At 50.3% G+C, this 18,428-nt stretch overlaps 1 protein-coding gene across 1 annotated transcript in view; it reads right to left on the bottom strand.

Annotated features, from left to right (window-relative positions):
• mcm7 (minichromosome maintenance complex component 7) overlaps positions 1 to 18,428 on the bottom strand; it is a 46,703-nt gene that overhangs the window by 15,032 nt on the left and 13,243 nt on the right. The window contains exons 7-13 of the mRNA XM_055630852.1: positions 14,921 to 15,058; positions 12,363 to 12,512; positions 11,000 to 11,114; positions 7,875 to 8,006; positions 5,621 to 5,704; positions 3,174 to 3,385; positions 2 to 183 (exon numbers count right to left, since the gene is read on the bottom strand). Of these exons, the coding sequence (XP_055486827.1) occupies positions 2 to 183; positions 3,174 to 3,385; positions 5,621 to 5,704; positions 7,875 to 8,006; positions 11,000 to 11,114; positions 12,363 to 12,512; positions 14,921 to 15,058 (1,013 nt within the window). The remainder of the gene's footprint in view (position 1; positions 184 to 3,173; positions 3,386 to 5,620; positions 5,705 to 7,874; positions 8,007 to 10,999; positions 11,115 to 12,362; positions 12,513 to 14,920; positions 15,059 to 18,428) is intronic.

The raw sequence follows: 18,428 nt of genomic DNA, 5'->3' as shown, positions 1-18,428 counted from the left end.
CCTCAGGTCGTTCTCCCGGTCGGGCTTGTCCTGAATGAGCCAGAGCAAGTCGAACCTGGACAGCAGGGCGGCGGGAAGCTGGATGTTCTGCTCGATGGTCTTCTTGGGGTTGTAGCGGCCGTAGGCGGGGTTGGCGGCGGCCAGGATCGAGCAGCGTGCGTTCAGCGTGGTCATGATGCCGGCCTGGAACGAGAGGCACCCGTCACCGCGACAACCATCCCGGACGCGTTCAACCCAACCAGAACCACCCCCCGGCAACCGAAGCAAGGAGCTGTAGACACTGGTTTACACTGAAGACGGACACAATATGCCGCAGTAAACTCAACGGGACAGGCCACATCTCTATAAACATAGAGAACAGGTGCAGGAGTAGGCCGTTCAAGCCAGCACCGTCATTCAACATGATCATGGCTGATCATCCAAAATCAGTACCCTGTTCCTGCTTTCTCCCCATATCCCTCGATTCCCTTAGCCCCAAGAGCTAAATCTAACTATCTCTTGAATACATCCAGTGAATTGGCCTCCACTGCCTTATGTGGCAGAGAATTCCACAGATTCACAACTCTGAGGTTCACAACTTTCCTCATATCAGTCCTAAATGGCTTACTCCCCCTTTTTTTTTTTTTAACATGTTTCTATAAGATCCCCTCCCCTCTCATCCTTCTAAATGCCAGTGCATGGTGATGGGAATGGGTGTTGTTTCGGGTTGAGACCCTTCTACCCACCAAGGGACTCCTGGCAATCCGTTCAGGTTTTTTGGGCAAAAATAAACAGCAACTGGGGCTACACAGTGGCGCAGTGGTAGAGTTGCTGCCTCAGTGCTCAGAATTAAAGGACGTCCCTTTCGGAAAGAGATGAGGAGGAATTTCTTTAGTTCGATGACGGTGAATCTGTGGAATTCATTGCCACATTGACGGCGGTGGAGGCCAAGTCAATGGATATTTTTACGCCAGAGATAGACAGATGTTTGATTAGTACAGGTGTCAGGGGTTATGGGGAGAAGCCAGAGAATGGACTTGAGGTGGAAAGATAGGCCGAGTGGCCATGATTGAAAGGTGTAGACTTGATGGGCCGAATGGCCGAATTCTTCTCCCATCACTTATTTAGTTTAGTTAAACAGGGCGTTCGACCCACCAGGTCCGCGTGACCAGCGATCCCCGCGTATTAACACTATCCTACACACACTTTTTTACATTTATCAAGCCAATTAACCTACAACCCTGTATATCTTTGGAGTGTGGAAGGAAACCGAAGATCTCGGAGAAAACTCATGCGGGTCACGGGGAGAACGGACAAACTCCGCACAGACAGCACATGTGGTTGGGATGGAACCCGGGTCTCCGGCGCTGCTTTCACTGTAAGGCAGCAACACTACCGCTGCGACACCCTAAAGTGAGGTGAACGTCTGTTCGGGGATTATGAACTTGTGTACGGGGATAGTCTTGCTGTATGCACCGTATACACAACAATACTGTAATCACTGTATACATGACAATAAAGAAACCATTGATCATAGATAGATACAAAATGCTGGAGTAACTCAGCGGGCCAGACAGCATCTCTAGAGAAAGGGGTGACATTTTGGGTTGAGACCCTTCTTGATATAAGGTGCTTCTCCTGCCCGGAATAGGGGAAATCGAGAACCAGAGGACATGGGTTGAAGGCGAGATGGGGGGGGGGGGGGGGGGGGGGAGATTTTATAGGAATCCGAGGGGTAACTTTTTCACACAAACGTTGGTGGGTGACAGGGGAGGTAGTTGAGGCAGGTGAGTCACAAAGTTTAAGAAACAATTTGAGAGGTTTGGAGAGAAAAGGCGCGGGGCTGAGACACTCCTGTGTGGGCGGCCTCGGTCCCGGCTGGAAGGTGCTCCCGTGGGGGCGGCCCGCGGCGGGGCTGAGACGCTCCCGTGGGGGCGGAAACGGTGCTCCGGTGGCTGAGGCGGCGGTGACCTGAATCCGGGGCTTGGCCGCGGGCCAGTGGATGACATTGTCGGGAGCTCGCGGGTCACAGGTCGAAGCCTGTTTTCCGGAGCTCCCGCGGTAACAACTACGTCCGCTGGACTGGAGGGCGGCATCTACGACCACCCCCGGGCCCACGGAGCTTGAACCGCGGGACTGGCTTACCATTGCCCGGTGGGGTATCGCTTCAGCGCAGTGGGAGAAGAGGAGGGAAGAGACAGCAACCCTAAGACTTTTGCCTCCAGCACAGTGAGGAGATGCTTGGTGAACTCACTGTGGAGGTTGTTTATTATTATATGTATGGCTGCAGGCAACGACATTTCGTTCAGACCGAAAGGTCTGAATGATGAATAAAGGATTCAATTCAGAAATGGGCCAAACACAGGCAGGTGGGAATAGTGTAGAATGGGACATGTTGGTCGGTGTGGGCAGGTTTGACTGAAGAGCCCGTTTCCACACTGTATTTTAAGAGAGACTGGTGCTATGAGGCTCAATAAAGACTGCATTGGGAGTATTATGAGCAGTTTTAGACAATAGGTGCAGGAGTAGGCCATTCGGCCCTTTAACCAGCAGCGCCATTCACTGTGATCATGGCTGATCATCCACAATCAGTACCCCGTTCCTGCCTTCTCCCCATATCCCCTGACCCCGCTACCTTGAAGAACTCTATCTAACTTTGTCTTGAAAGCATCCAGAGAATCGGCCTCCACTGCCTTCTGAGGCAGAGAATTCCAAATTCACAACCCTCTGGGTGAAAAAGTGTTTCCTCATCTCCGTTCTAAACGGCCTACCCCTTATTCTTGAACTGTGGCCCCTGGTTCTGGACTCACCCAACATCGGGAACATGTTTCCTGCCTCTAGCAAATCCAAACCCTTAATAATCTTATATGTTTCTTGGTTGGTTCTTGGTTTCTTGGTCCTCCAAAATATTCCAAATGGAATTTAAACTGGAGGCGGTGGAGGTGGAGGTTTCAATAAGATTCCCTCTCATCCTTCTTAATTCCAGTGTATACAAGCCCAGCTGCTCCATTCGATCAACATAGGAATTAACCTCCTGAACCTACACTGGGCTCCCTCAATAGCAAGAAAGTCTTTCCACAAATTTGGAGACCAAAACTGCACACTATACTCCAGGTGTGGTCTCACCAGGGCCCTGTACAACTGGCAGGACTGGGTACATGAGGAGGAGACACTTCTTGTTGGAGGGTACTTGCCTTTGCGATGGAGATGGTCTGTTGCTCCATCACCTCATGGATGGCAGTCCTGTCAGTGTCCATCATCTTGTCGAACTCATCGATGCAGCAGATGCCCTGGTCGGCCAGCACCAGCGCGCCACCCTCCAGAATCATCTCACCCGTCACCGTGTCCTTCATCACAGCCGCCGTCAGGCCCACGCCCGAGGAACCGCGGCCCGTCGTGTACTGACCTGCAGGTTCAGATTCATTATTGTCACTCACGCATCCCAGCGCGACCACAACAGTGAAAGGCCTGGTGCTGAACCGAGGAGTCCCGTGCAACCGATTTCTACCGCGGCTCAGACTCGCCAGCCGCCTGCCGCATTTGTGGGCTGGAAGAGTCTGTGTTCCACGTGTACATGGAATGTGTGAGGTAACAGCCCCTGTTCCAATATCTAAAGGTGTAGGGGGGAACTGCAGATACTGGTTTAAATCAAAGGTAGACACAAACTGCTGGAGTAACAAAGTGTTTAAGTAGGAACTGCAGATGCTGGAAAATCAAAGGTACACAAAAATGCTGGAGAAACTCAGCGGGTGCAGCAGCTTCTATGGAGCGAAGGAGATAAGCAACGTTTTGGGCCGAAACCCATCTTCAGACTGTAAAGGCAACCTTTCGGGCCGAAACCCTTCTGAAGAAGGGTTTCGGCCCGAATCGTTGCCTATGTCCTTTGCTCCATAGATGCTGCTGCACCCGCTGAATTTTTCCTGCATTTTTGTGTACATGCTGGAGTAACAGTCTGAAGAAGGGTCTTGATCCAAAATGTTACCCATTCCTTCTCTCCAGAGATGCTGCCTGTCCCCGCTGAGTTACTCCAGCAGTTTGTGTCCACCACCAACACCTAAAGGGGCTGCTCCTTGCCTACTGGCTGCATTTCTCACCCACCATCCTCATCTTTGGACACACTGTGCATAGGGGACTAGGTAGGGCTGAAGATGTCCTGATGGGGTTGCTCCAGGCCCTGGCCATCCACGAGTCAAGGCGCCAGGCAGAAGAGGGCTCTGCCCAAGCCTCGTTCCCAGGGTTATGGCTGCGTCCGGGTGGTTTTAGAAAGGGTCTACGCGGTTGTCCACGGGCACCCTGTGGGATTTCCGGGACCGCGGGGGGGTGGAATGCATCCTTAACAGGGATTGCGAAATAGTTATATAATATTCAGAATTTAAGAATATTTGTTTTACCTTGTGTTGTGGTGGTGGGTTGGTTTGTATTGTACATATCACCATCAAAAAACAGTGAAAGACCGAGATAGAGCGGATACAGATGGGAGGTTTCCACTAGAAAGTCTAGGAACCAGAGGCCTCAGCCTCAGCGTAAAAGGAAGCACTTTTAGAAAGGAGTCAAGAGGGTGGTGAATCTGTGGAATTCATTGGAAGTCCATGGATATTTTTACTGCAGAGATAGATAGCTAGATTCTTGATTAGTACGGGTGTCAGGGGTAATCGGAAGGAGAGATAGATCTGCCATGATTGACTGGCAGAGTATACTTGATGGGCCGAATGGTCTAATTCTGCTCCCATCACTTATGAACTCAGTGAAAAGCTTTGCTCTGCATGCTGCCCAAACAGCACAGATGTGCCGTAAATAAACACAATCATGTCAAACTCAAGTACAATAGGTGGAGCAATGGGGAAGATACCGAGTGCAGAATATAGTTCTCAGCATTGCAGCGCACCAGTTTCAGAGACAAAGCCCAATGGCCACAATGCGATAGAGGTGAATTGGACAGAACCCTAGCTTATGGAAGGACCGTTCAGATGTGTGTAGCTTGTACGCGGGGCTTTCACCAGGTGCTCCAGCCTCCTCCCACATCCCAAAGACACGTGGGTTTGTAGGTTAATTGGCCCGAGCGTGTAGAGTGGATGAGAAAGTGGGATAACACTATTTCCCCATGATAGAGTTGTCAAAAACAAGTGGGCTGGGGTATAAAGGTAGAAGGATGAGTTATAAAGGGTCCTGACGGGAAGTTAATTTTTCAAACAGTGGAGCGGTGCCAGAGATGGTAGTAGTAAGATATGGAGGAGTTGGGCTGTAGGGGCTTTATCTGTGCTGTATGCCTCTAATAGACTAGACTCTATTCCGCACTGCAATGTGTGAGCCTGGTACACTGAAACGCATTAGATTTAAGCAGCACAAATCTCAGGACCGTAGGCTAGCTTTACGCACAGGCACGCACACACGTAGACAGGCACATGCGCAGACCGACAGACACTTGCACACAAAGACAGAGACACACACAGACGGACACGCAGACAGAGACAGGCACACATGCGGACAGAGGCGCACATGCGGACAGACATACAGGGAAAGACACACACACAGGGACAGAGATACACGGACAACCACACACGTTAACTCGCCCCCGGGTAAGAGCCCCAGACCCGCCCTGACCCCACACATGGCAACCACTGTAAGTGGAGTGGACACTTACTCCTTGGAGCGAGCCGGTCAATGTAGCAGAGCAGCTGGGACTTGGCCACACCGGGATCTCCCATCAGGCAGATGTTGATGTTTCCTGAAAATAACAAGGGGGGAGAGATCAGCTCTGATGGGACTATTCTGTAGCGGACGTTGCCAGTGGCCTGTGGAGGTGGTGGAGCCAAACAAGACCCAAAGCCTGCTGCTTCTGTACATGAGGCTGACATGACATGAGGCCCTTCCACCACCCAACTTTAGCACTACGCCTGTGATGTGCATCTTCAATCTGAGTGAAACAGTTTGGAAACAGGCCTATCAGAAAAACATGTCCCATCTACACTAATCCCACCTGCCTGTTACTGGCCCATATCCCTCCAAACCTGTCCCATCCACGTTCCTAATTGTTTCTTAAACTTTGTGATCTTGACCTCTGGCAGCTCGTTCCAAACACCCACCACCGTTGCCAAGTTTTGTCAGAGCATTTCAGTATTCTAGTACCTGAAAATCAGTATTTTGCTGAGAAAATCAGTATTTTTACGTGGTGCCATTTTGCTGAAAAAAAATGTTTTTTTATGTGCGGTCGTACCCATGTAAGAGTACAAGAATGCATAACTTTGCTACCAATTGACATGTCTTCTATGCACCTTATTTGACAGTGCATTCATTGCCATATGTTTGTATACTGCTGTTGATGTAGATGCCATTTTGGAAGCCTCCCTCTCCCTCCCTCACTCTCTCTCCCTCCTTCCTCTCTTTCCCTCCATCTCCCTCCCTCTTTCCCTCCCTCCCTCTCTTATTCCTTCCCTCGCTCTCACTCCCTCTCTCCTTCTCCCTCCCCAAACAGTCTGTGACCCATAGCGTTATACTTAGAACCCATAGCGCTATAATTAGAACCCATAGTGCTGTTCGTTTAAATTCCCACACGCTAAACAGGTTTAAACGCGCTGTTTAAACCTGTAGCGAGACAGGCAGATCAAAGCTTACAAAAATAATCATCCAGATCTTGAAATTTAAAACACTAATAGATTTAATCTGCTATAATTTTAAAGTTACAGTATGACTTTTTACATCCTTGCATTTTTTTAAGCAGCAAGATGAAACAGGAAGTCGGGCCGATTTTTAAAAAATCCGTATTTTACAAAGCAAATCCGTATTCTTCTCCCACTTCCGTACAAAATACAGAAAATCCGTACTACTTGGCAGCTCTGCTTATACATCTCCAATATGACCTCCCAACTTCTATACTCAAGTGATCTATCACCACCATCAATGGGATCTATCGGAGTCGCTGCCTCAAAATGGCAGCAACGAACACTCATTTCACCATTGCCATCAGGAAGAAGGCACAGGAGCCTGAAAACTGTAAAATACGTTCAGGAGCAGCTTCTTTCCTACAGCGATCAGGTTATTAAACACCTCAACCTCTAAATAAGGCACTGGGCTCATCACATTTGGAATACTGCAAGTAATTTTGGGCCCCATTTCCAAGGAAGGATGTGCTGGCTCTGGAGAGAGTCCAGAGGAGGTTTTACGAGAATTATCTCAGGAATGAGTGGTTTAACATATGATGAGCGTTTGACAGCGCAGGGCCTCCACTCGTGGAGTTTAGAAGGAGGAGAGGAGACCTCATTGAAATTCACAGAATAATGATAGGCTTGGATAGAGTGGATATGGAGAGGATGTTTACACTAGTGGGAGAGTCTAGGACCAGAGGTCACAGCCTTAGCATAAAAGAATGTTCCTTTAGGAAGATGAGGAGGATCTTTTTTTTTTAGTCAGAGGGTGATGAATCCGTGGAATTCATTGCCAGACAGCTGTGGAGGCCAAGTCAATGGATATTTTTATGGCAAAGATTGACATTCTTGATTAGAGCGGGCATCAGGGATTTATGGGGAGGAGGCAGGAAAATACAGTCGAGAGGGAAAGATAGACCAGCCATGATTGAATGGCGGAGTAAACTCGATGGGCCGAATGGCCTAATTCTGCTCCTATCCCTTATGAACAACCTACTACAGCCAGAGAGCAGTCGTGAACTACTATCTGCCTCATTGGTGACCAACAGACTGTCTTAGATCAGACTTTGCTGGCTTAACCTGGCACTTATTCCCTTATCATGTATCTGTACACTGTGGACAGCTCGATTGTATACATGTATTGTCCTTCTGCTGACTGGTTACCACGCAACAAAAGCTTTTCACTGCACCTCAGCACACGTGACAATAAAGTATTCAGGGAAGGGCAGAAGCCCTGCCTGCCGCAGCCCTCACCTCTGATCTTCATCCCTTTCGGAGACTGGTTCACCCCCCCGACCAGGAGTAGGAGCAGCACCTTCTTCACATCCTCGTGGCCGTAGATCTCGGGGGCAATTGAAGCTGCCAGCTTCTCGTAGAAGTCATCCTCTGTAATAAAGCACGGACAGAGTGAATGCCCAGGGCTAGCGAATCGCAAACTGAAGGAGGGTCGTCACACAAAACATCACCTATCCATGCTTAGGAAAGATCTGCAGGCGCTGGTTTAAATCGAAGATAAGACACAAAATGCTGGAGTAACTCAGCGGCACTGACAGCATCTCTGGAGAGAAGGAATTGGTGACGTCCCAAAACGTCATCCATTCCTTCGCTCCAGAGATGCTGCCTGACCCGCTGAGTTACTCCAGCATTTTGAGCCTATCACCTACCCATGTCGTCCAGTATTGCTGCCTGACCCGCCGAGTTACTCTAGAACTGTATCTTTTTTTTTGTTTAAGCTGGCACCTGCAGTTTGTTTTGTTTGTTTTGTATAGGGATACAGCGCGGAAACTGGCCCTTCGGCGAACCGGGTCCACGCCGACCAGTGATCCCCGCACACTAACACAATCCGACACACGCTGGACAATTTATAATTTTACCGAAAACAATGAACCTACAAGCCTGTACATTGTTGGAGTGTGGGGGGGGGGGGGGGGGGTGAAACCGGGGCCCCCGGAGAAAACCCAGGGGGGCCCCGGGGAGAACGTGCAGAGTCCATACAGGTAGCACCCACAGTCAGGATCGAACCTGGGTCACTGGCATTGTAAGGCAGAAACTCTACCGCCTTGGGGCTCTAGGGATAAAAGAGTATTCGAGCACTACATAGAGTTGCTGTCTTACAGCACCGGAGACCCGGGTTCGATCCGGCCTACAGGTGCTGTCTGTGTGGTGTTTGCACGTTCTCCCTGTGACCGCGGGGGTCTTCTCCCAGGGCTCCGGCTTCGTCCCACATTCCAAAGAACTGCAGGTTTGTAGGTTAATTGGCTTCTGTAACTTGCCCACAAGTGTGTAGGAATGATAGTATGTACAGGTGACCAATGAATGATAGTATGTACAGACCCAGTGAGCCGAAAGGCCTGTTTACAAGCTGTATCTCTCAAATAAACTATAGCTTTAAGGTGAGAGGGAGATTTAATAGGAACCCGAGGATCAGCGTTTTCCATAGTGAGGGTGGTGGGTGTATGGGGCGTGCTGCCAGAGGAGGTAGTTGATGCAGGTACAATCGCACCATTTAAAAGACATGTGGACAGATACATGGATAGAAAATGTTCAGATAGATAATGTGCCAAATGAGATAAATGAGAGTAGCTTAAATGTACAATGTAGTTTTTTCTACTAGTTCTAGATTTTTTTTTCCCCCAGAGATGGTGCGGAAACAGGCCCTTCAGCACCCGGAGACTGCCTCGACCTGCCATCCCGTATACCAACACTACCAGACACACTAGGGGCCATTTATAATTCTTAATTGAAAGCCCATTAACCAACAAACCTGTGAAATGTGGGAGGGAACCTGAGCACCAGGAGAAAACCCACGCGGTCACAGGGACAACGAATAAACTCTGCACTGGCAACGCCTGTGGTCAGCATGGAACCCGGGTCTCTGGCACTGTGAGGCAGCAACTCTACCGCTTCACCACACAGGGACAGAAACACAGAGCAGAAGGACAGACACACAGCCAGGAGGCAGCGCAAAATGTCGATGGAAGGGGAGGCTGGTCTGTATGTCAATGGCATATTAGACGGAAGAATGGTCCTTATCCACCCCACAATAGCTCCTGTCCAACCTGTACCTTGTTGGTGCCCACCATTCATTCACCCCACAGAACAAACCTTCAGGACTGCATGTATCCACGCAACACGTACACGGAATTTCCGAGGGCACCACACTCACACCATTACGCTCACAGACAATTCACACACGATCACCACGCTCACACGACCGCCACGCTCACACACGACCGCCACGCTCACACACGACCCCCACGCTCACACACGACCCCCACGCCCGCCGCCACGCTCACACACGACCCCCACGCTCACCCCCGGCCGCCACGCCCACACTCGGCCGCCACGCTCACCCCCGGCCCCCACGCACACACCACCCTCACACACGGCCCCCACGCTCACACACGGCCCCCACGCACACCGCCACCCCCACACGACCGCCACGCTCACACACGACCCCCACGCTCACACACGACCCCCACGCTCACACACGACCCCCACGCTCACACACGACCGCCACGCTCACACACGACCGCCACGCTCACACACGACCGCCACGCTCACACACGACCGCCACGCTCACGACCCACACCACTCACACACGCCCCCACGCTCACACACGACCCCACGCCCACACACGACCCCCACGCTCACACACGACCCCCACGCTCACACACGACCGCCACGCTCACACACGACCCCCACGCTCACACACGACCCCACGCTCCACACGCCACACACGACCCCCCACGCTCACACACGACCCCCACGCTCACACACGATCCCCCCACGCACACACGACCCCCACGCTCACACGACCGCCACGCTCACACACGACCGCCACGCACACACACGCCCCCCACGCACACACGCCCCCCACGCTCACACACGCCCGCCACGCCCACACACGACCCCCACGCACACACACCACCGCCACGCACACACACGACCGCCACGCTCACACGACCGCCACGCACACACACACCGCCACGCTCACACACGACCGCCACGCACACACACGACCCCCACGCTCACACACGATCCCCACGCTCACACACGACCGCCACGCACACACACGACCGCCACGCACACGACCGCCACGCTCACACACGACCGCCACGCACACACACGACCGCCACGCACACACGATCGCCACGATCACACACAACGACCGCCACGCCCACACACGACCGCCACGATCACACACGACCGCCACGCCCACACACGACCGCCACGCCCACACACGACACGACCGCCACGCTCACACACGACCGCCCACGCTCACACGACCGCCACGCTCACACACGACCGCCACGCTCACACGACACGACCGCCACGCTCACACACGATCGCCACGCTCACACGATTGCCACGCTTACCCGTGATTTGACGCAGCTCTTCCTCACTCAGCTCCTGTGTTCCCAACTCGTCCTCATCTGTTTTATTCATCTGACTGATCTTGTGAGCTTCCAAGTACGTCTCGGAGAGCAGACCCTGGAATCAAGGCGAACGATTAACTCCCAAAACAGTGGCAGAGCAGTACTGCTGCTTCACAGCGCCAGGGACCCGGGTTTGATTCTCGCTACGAGTGCTGTCTGTACGGAGTTTGTACGTTCTCCCTGCGACCTGCGTGGGTTTTCCCCAGGTACTCCGATTTCCCCCCGCACTCCAGACTTCCAGGTTTGTAGGTTAATTGGCCTGGCATAAATGTAAATTGTCCTTAGTGTGTGTTGGATAGCGTTAATGTGCAGGGATCTCTGGTTGGCACGGACTCGGGAGGCCAATTGGCCTGTTTCCGTGCTGTATCTCCAAACTTAAACTAGTGAACAGTGTGATCGCTAGTCAGTGTCACGTTTCCATGCTGTACCATCGAACTAATCTATACTAAATTTCAAAAGTAGACAAAATGCTGGGGAAACTCAGCGGGACAGGCAGCATCTCTGGAGGGAAGGAATGGTTTGCGTATCGTGACGAGACCCTTCTTCAGACTGAGTCAGGGGAGAGGGAAACTAGAAAAATGCGTGGGTGTCCTTTGTGACCATCTTCAGTTTAAACCAGCATCTGCAGATGCTTCCCGCACTAAATGTTTTTAAAGAGTGGAGCGATTGTAATGCATGATTGCAGCTCCACTGCTGCGGCCAGCATGCAAAGAGTTGCCTGGCTAGGGCGGCATCTCCATGCTCTTAGATCAGATGGATAGGGGGGGGGGAAAGGTACTGCAGATGTTCCACCAATCGGTGGTAGCCAGTGCCATCTTCTTCGCTGCCGTGTGCTGGGGCAGCAGGGCGAAGGCTGCGGACACCAAGAGGATCAGGAAGGCCGGCTCCGTCCTGGGGGTGGAGTTGGATTCATGGGAGATTGGTCTTGGAGGGGAGGATGCTCCTCAAACTGCGGAGTATCCTGGACAATACAGCTCACCCCCTCCATGACACACTGGTCAACCCGAGGAGCACCTTCAGAACAGACTGGTTCCACCAAGATGCAGCACAGAGACCCTTCTTCCCTATGGCCACCAAAATGTACAACTCCTCCCCCTTCTGTCGTGGGGTAGACCGACTCCCCTCTCCCCGTCAATCTTTGCACACCCCCAATCCTGGACTTTCCACTCGTCACTTTAATGTCATGTTTCATGTATCTTGTTGTGTTTTTTTGACTGTTGGCAGACCAATGTCCCTCCTGGGATATATAAGGTTTTATCGTATAGTTAGAGCTGGACGGTGCAACCGAAGCCGGCGGCCTTACCTGCACTACTTGCCGGAAGCCCGCTTTCAACAAAGGCAGGAAGATGCCGGTGATGCTGACGTGGTCGCCGGGCTGAGCCAGCCTGGTGTTTTCCCCTCTGGAGTACACGGTCAGACTGCGGGGGATGTTCCCCACTGGCACCTGGTCGCTCTGGAGACAGACAGACACACACACACACACAGCTCGTTATGCTCACCAAGGTTTACAAGAAGGATTCCACGAACAAGTGGGTTCGCATACGATGAGCGCTTGAAGGCACCGGGCCTCTAATCGCTGGAGTTTAGAAGTTTGAGGTTGAAATTTATAGGATATTCGTGCTATTGAGGGAGTGCAGCGTAGGTTCACAAGGTTAATTCCCAGGATGGCGGGAATGTCATATGGCAGCTGGGCTTATATACTCTGGAATTTAGAAGGGTGAGAGGATATCTCATTGAAACGTATAAGATTATTAAGGGTTTGGACACAGAGGCAGGAAACATGGTCCCAATGTTGGGGGAGTCCAGAACCAGGGGCCACAGTTTAAGAATAAGTGGTAAGCCATTTAGAACGGAGTTGAGGAAAAACGTTTTAACACAAAGTTGTGAGTCTGTGGAATTCTCTGCCTCATAGAGGACGGTGTAGGCTGGTTGTCTGGATGCTTTCAAGAGAGTTAGATGGAGCTCTTAGGGATAGCAGAGTTAAGGGGTATGGAGAGAAGGCAGGTACAGGGTACCGATTGTGGATGATCAGCCATGATCACAATGAAAGGCAGTGCTGGCTCGAAGGGCCGAATGGCCTGCTCCTGCACCTATTGTCTATTGATAGTGAAAGGCATGGATATAGTGGATGTGGAGAGGAAGCAATGAGGGGGGGGGGGGGGGGAGGGGGGGAACAGGGAAGTGAAGGATGAGGGGAAACTCATTGAAACATACCAAATGGTGAAAGGCCTGGATAGAGTGGATGTGGTGAGTATGAGGATGTTTCTACTAGTGGGAGAGTCTAGGACCAGAGGGCACAGCTGCAGAATGAAAGGACGCACTTGAAGAAGAGATGCGGAGGAATTTCTTTAGTCGGAGGAGGGTGAATTCATGGATCTGCGAATCACCGTCACAGATGGTGGTGGAGGCCAAGGCAATGGATCTTTTTATGGCAGAGATAAGGAGGAATTTCTTTAGTCAGAGGAAAGTGAACCGGTGGTTTTCACTGCCACAGACGCCAGAGGAGGCTAAGTAATTTGGTGTTTTAAAAGCAGAGATGGACAGATTCTTGATTAGCACAAGTCAACGGCTGATGGCCTAATTCTGCTCCTATCGCTTTAGAACTTACCGAATACCACCTCCCCTCATCGACTACCCCAATGGTAGTAATGAGAGGGATGGGGAATAGGATGTGGGGAACCTCGTTGAGACTTACCGAATAGTGAAAGGCCCGGATAGAGTGGATGTTGAGAGGATGTTTCCATAAATGGGAGAGTCTAGGACCAGAGGGCACTAGAAGCCTCAGAATGAAAGGACGCACTTTAAGGAAGGAGAAGGAATTTCTTTAGTCGGAGGGTGGTGAATCGGTGGAAGTCATTGCCACAGATGTCGGTGGTGGCCGAATCAATAGGTGTTTTTAAGGTGGAAATTGACAGATTCTTGAATAGTATGAGAGCCAGGGATTATGGGGAGAAGGCAGGGGAATGGGATTAAGAAGAAGATAGATCAGCCGTGATTGAATGGCGGAGTAGACTGGATGGGCCGAACGGCCTAATCTACTCTTAGAACTTAGAGGGCACATCATCCGAGGACATACACACCATTGAGGATAAATGGGGATACTGTGGATAGGTTGAGCTCTTTTAAATATCTGGGAGTCCACATCTCTGAGGATATGACATGCACATCACACGCCGCAGCACTCGTTAGTAAGGCAAGGCAGCGCCTTTACCACTTCAGGCAATTGAGGAAATTCAGAGTGTCTCCGGGGATCCTCCAGTGCTTCTACTCAGCGGCTGTGGAAAGTATCTTGTCCGGAAATATTACAATCTGGTTTGGGAATTGCTCTGCCCAGGACAAGAAGGCTCTGCAGAGAGTAGTGCGTTCGGCCGAACGTACTATGGGAAGTTCACTCGCCCCCCTGCAGGAACTATACATCAGGAGGTGCAACTCCAGAGCCAATAAAATCATGGGAGACCCCTTCCACCCCTGCAACGGACTATTCCAGCTGCTACAGTCAGGCAAACGCCTCCATTGCCATGCTGTGAGAACGGAGAGGTTGAGAAGGAGTTTCTTCCCAGAGGCCATTAGGACTGTAAACTCCTATCTCACCAGGGACTAACTTTTACTGTACCACTACTGCTTTTTTTTGTTTTTTAAATTGCTGTTTTTTCCCTTTTTCCTTCCGCCCACAATATTTAATATGTAAAAGAATATGTGATTCTGTTCCATTCTGTTTGTAGTTTGTTTGTTTGTTTGTCTTTTTGCACAAAGTCCGCGAGCATTGCCACTTTTAATTTCACTGCACATCTCGTATGTGTATGTGACGAATAAACTTGACTTGACTTGAACTAAGTAATACTTTAAATTAAAGCCACTCACGTGTTCCTGGATCTTAATCTCCTGGAACTTGATGAACTTGGAGCCTCGGGACTGCAGGTAAAGCCTTCCGCCCGATTTGTTGGTTTGACATTCGCGGCTGGGACACATGATCAGCGGCATGAAGGTGGGAGATTGAATCTGCGACGGGAGTTAAAAGAAAACAGCTGTGATATTTTTTATCGTAGCCAGTGAGTGCACTACAGACAGACTGAATGAGCCAGACTGAAGAAGAGTCTCGACCCGAAATGTCACCCATTCCCCCTCTCCAGAGATGCTGCCTGTCCTGCTGAGCTACTCCAGCATTTTGTGACTGTCTTCCGTTTAAACCAGCATCTGCAGTTCCATCGGATGCATAAGCCAGTTAGACAAAGTCCGCGGGAAACAGGGATTTGATGCAACTTTCCCATCTACACGACAGCGGTAGAGTTGCTGCCTCACAGCGCTGGAGACCCGGGGTCAATCCCGACTACAGGTGCTGTCTGTACAGAGTTCGTACATTCTCCCCGTGACCTGCATGAGTTTTCTCTGGGATTTTCAGTTTCCTCCCATACTATAAAGACGTGCAGGCTTGTAAGCTAATTGGCTTGGTATAAGTATAAATTGTCCCTAGTGTACGTGGGACAGTGAAAGTGTGTGGGGATCATTGATCGGTGCAGATTCGGTGGGCCGAAGGGCCTGTTTCCGCACTGGATCTTTAAACTAAACCAGAAAACTAAACAGGCACCTACCCCCATCCCAGTCTAAACTGTCTATCCCGGTCTCTTGAAGGTGGACACAAAATGCTGGAGTAACTCAGCAGGACAGGCAACATCTCTGGAGAGAAGGAACAGGTGAGGTTTCTGGGTCGTCACCCATTCCTTCTCTCCAGCGATGCTGCCTGTCCCGCTGAGCAACTCCAGCATTTTGTGCCTACCTTCGATTTAAACCAGCATCTGCAGTTCCTTCCTTGCACTGTCTCTCCATTACTCTCCAGTAGATCATGTTTATTTTAGTTTATTTCGGTTTAGTTTAGTGATACAGGATAGAAACAGGCTGCCGGAGGAGGTAGTTGAGGCAGGTACCAACACATTTTTTTGACAGCTACATGGATAGGATAGGTTTAGAGACATATGGGCCAAACGCAGGCAGGTGGGTCTAGTGCAGATGGGACATGTTGGTTGGTGTGTTTCCGTGTTGTATGACTCTATCACTCCCTTTAATATCCCAAAGTGCAACACCTCACGTTTTGCCTGGATTAAACTCCACCTCCCATTTCTCTGTCCATTACTTTAGCCTTCCACGTTACAGCGTTGGAACAGGTCCATTGGCCCATCAAGTCCGTGCTGACCTGTGATCTCCATACACAAGCACTAACCTACACACCAGGGACAATTTACAATTTAACCAATTAGTGTACAAACCTGTACTTTGTTTTGTGGGAGAAAACCGGAGCACCCGGGGAAACCCCAGGCAGGTCACGGGGAGAACGTACAAACTCCGTACAGACAGCACCCAAAGACAGGATGGAACCCAGGTCTCTGGCGCTGTGAGGCAGCAACTCTACCAAGTTCAAGTGAGTTTATTGTCATAGGACAATGAAATCCTTGCTTTGCTTCAGCACACAGAACATAGTAGGCATTTACCACTGCACCACCGTGCCGCTCTACACAGTCTACTACTCATGCAATCATTTGTTCATTACAAATATGGTATTTTATTTTATGTGGTAGAGCCACTGCCTCAGTGTCAAAGACCCAGTTGAACCCTGACCTCAGAAGCTGTCTGTCTGTGTCTGGTTTGCACGTTCTCCCTGTGACTGCGTGGTCTCGATGCTCTACTTTCTCCCACATGCCAGACGTAGATTAATTAGCCCTCGGTAGGGAGCGGATGGGAAAGTGGGATAACATATAATTAGTGTGAACAACGGTCGTTGTGGATTGGATGTTGGTTTAGATCGAAGACAGACACAAAGTGCAGGAGTAACTCAGCGGGCCAGGCAGCATCTCTGGAGAGATGGAATGGGTGACTTTTTGGGTCAAACGGGTTGACCCAAAACATCACCTATTCCTTGTCTTCAGAGACACTGCCTGACCCGCTGAGTTACTGCAGCATTTTGTGTCCATTTTTGGTGTGTCGAAAGGCCCGTTTCTATGCTAAATATAGAAACATAGAAATTAGGTGCAGGAGTAGGCCATTCGGCCCTTCGAGCCTGCACCGCCATTCAATATGATCATGGCTGATCATCCAACTCAGTATCCCGTACCTGCCTTCTCTCCATACCCCCTGATCCCCTTAGCCACAAGGGCCACATCTAACTCCCTCTTAAATATAGCCAATGAACTGGCCTCAACTACCCTCTGTGGCAGAGAGTTCCAGAGATTCACCATTCTCTGCGTGAAAAAGTTCTTCTCATCTCGGTTTTAAAGGATTTCCCCTTTATCCTTAAGCTGTGACCCCTTGTCCTGGACTTCCCTAACATCGGGAACAATCTTCCTGCATCTAGCCTGTCCAACCCCTTAAGAATTTTGTAAGTTTCTATAAGACTCTCAATCTTTTAAAATTCTAGAGAGTATAAACCAAGTCTATCCAGTCTTTCTTCATAAGACAGTCCTGACATCCCAGGAATCAGTCTGGTGAACCGTCTCTGCACTCCCTCTATGGCAATAATGTCCTTCCTCAGATTTGGAGACCAAAACTGTACGCAATACTCCAGGTGTGGTCTCACCAAGACCCTGTACAACTGCAGTAGAACCTCTTTGCTCCTATACTCAAATCCTTTTGCAATGAAAGCTAACATACCATTCGCTTTCTTTACTGCCTGCTGCACCTGCATGCCTACCTTCAATGACTGGTGTACCATGACACCCAGGTCTCGCTGCATCTCCCCCTTTCCCAATCGGCCACCATTTAGATAATAGTCTGCTTTCCTGTTTTTGCCACCAAAATGGATAACCTCACATTTATCCACATTATACTGCATCTGCCAAACATTTGCCCACTCACCCAGCCTATCCAAGTCACCCTGCAGTCTCCTAGCATCCTCCTGATAGCTAACACTGCCCCCCAGCTTAGTGTCATCCGCAAACTTGGAGATATTGCCTTCAATTCCCTCATCCAGATCATTAATATATATTGTAAATAGCTGGGGTCCCAGTACTGAGCCTTGGGGTACCCCACTAGTCACTGCCTGCCATTGTGAAAAGGACCCGTTTACTCCTACTCTTTGCTTCCTGTTTGCCAGCCAGTTCTCTATCCACATCAATACTGAACCCCCAATGCCTTGTGCTTTAAGTTTGTATACTAATTTCTTATGTGGGACCTTGTCGAAAGCCTTCTGGAAGTCCAGATACACCACATCCACTGGTTCTCCCCTATCCACGCTACTAGTTACATCCTCGAAAAATTCTATAAGATTCGTCAGACATGATTTACCTTTCATAAATCCATGCTGACTTTGTCCAATGATTTCACCACTTTCCAAATGTGCTGCTATCCCATCTTTAATAAATGACTCTAGCAGTTTCCCCAC

This window comes from Leucoraja erinacea, unplaced genomic scaffold (assembly GCF_028641065.1).
Source record: "Leucoraja erinacea ecotype New England unplaced genomic scaffold, Leri_hhj_1 Leri_54S, whole genome shotgun sequence".
In the NCBI taxonomy this organism is placed as follows: domain Eukaryota; kingdom Metazoa; phylum Chordata; class Chondrichthyes; order Rajiformes; family Rajidae; genus Leucoraja; species Leucoraja erinaceus.
This window is presented reverse-complemented; position numbering and strand designations above follow the sequence as displayed.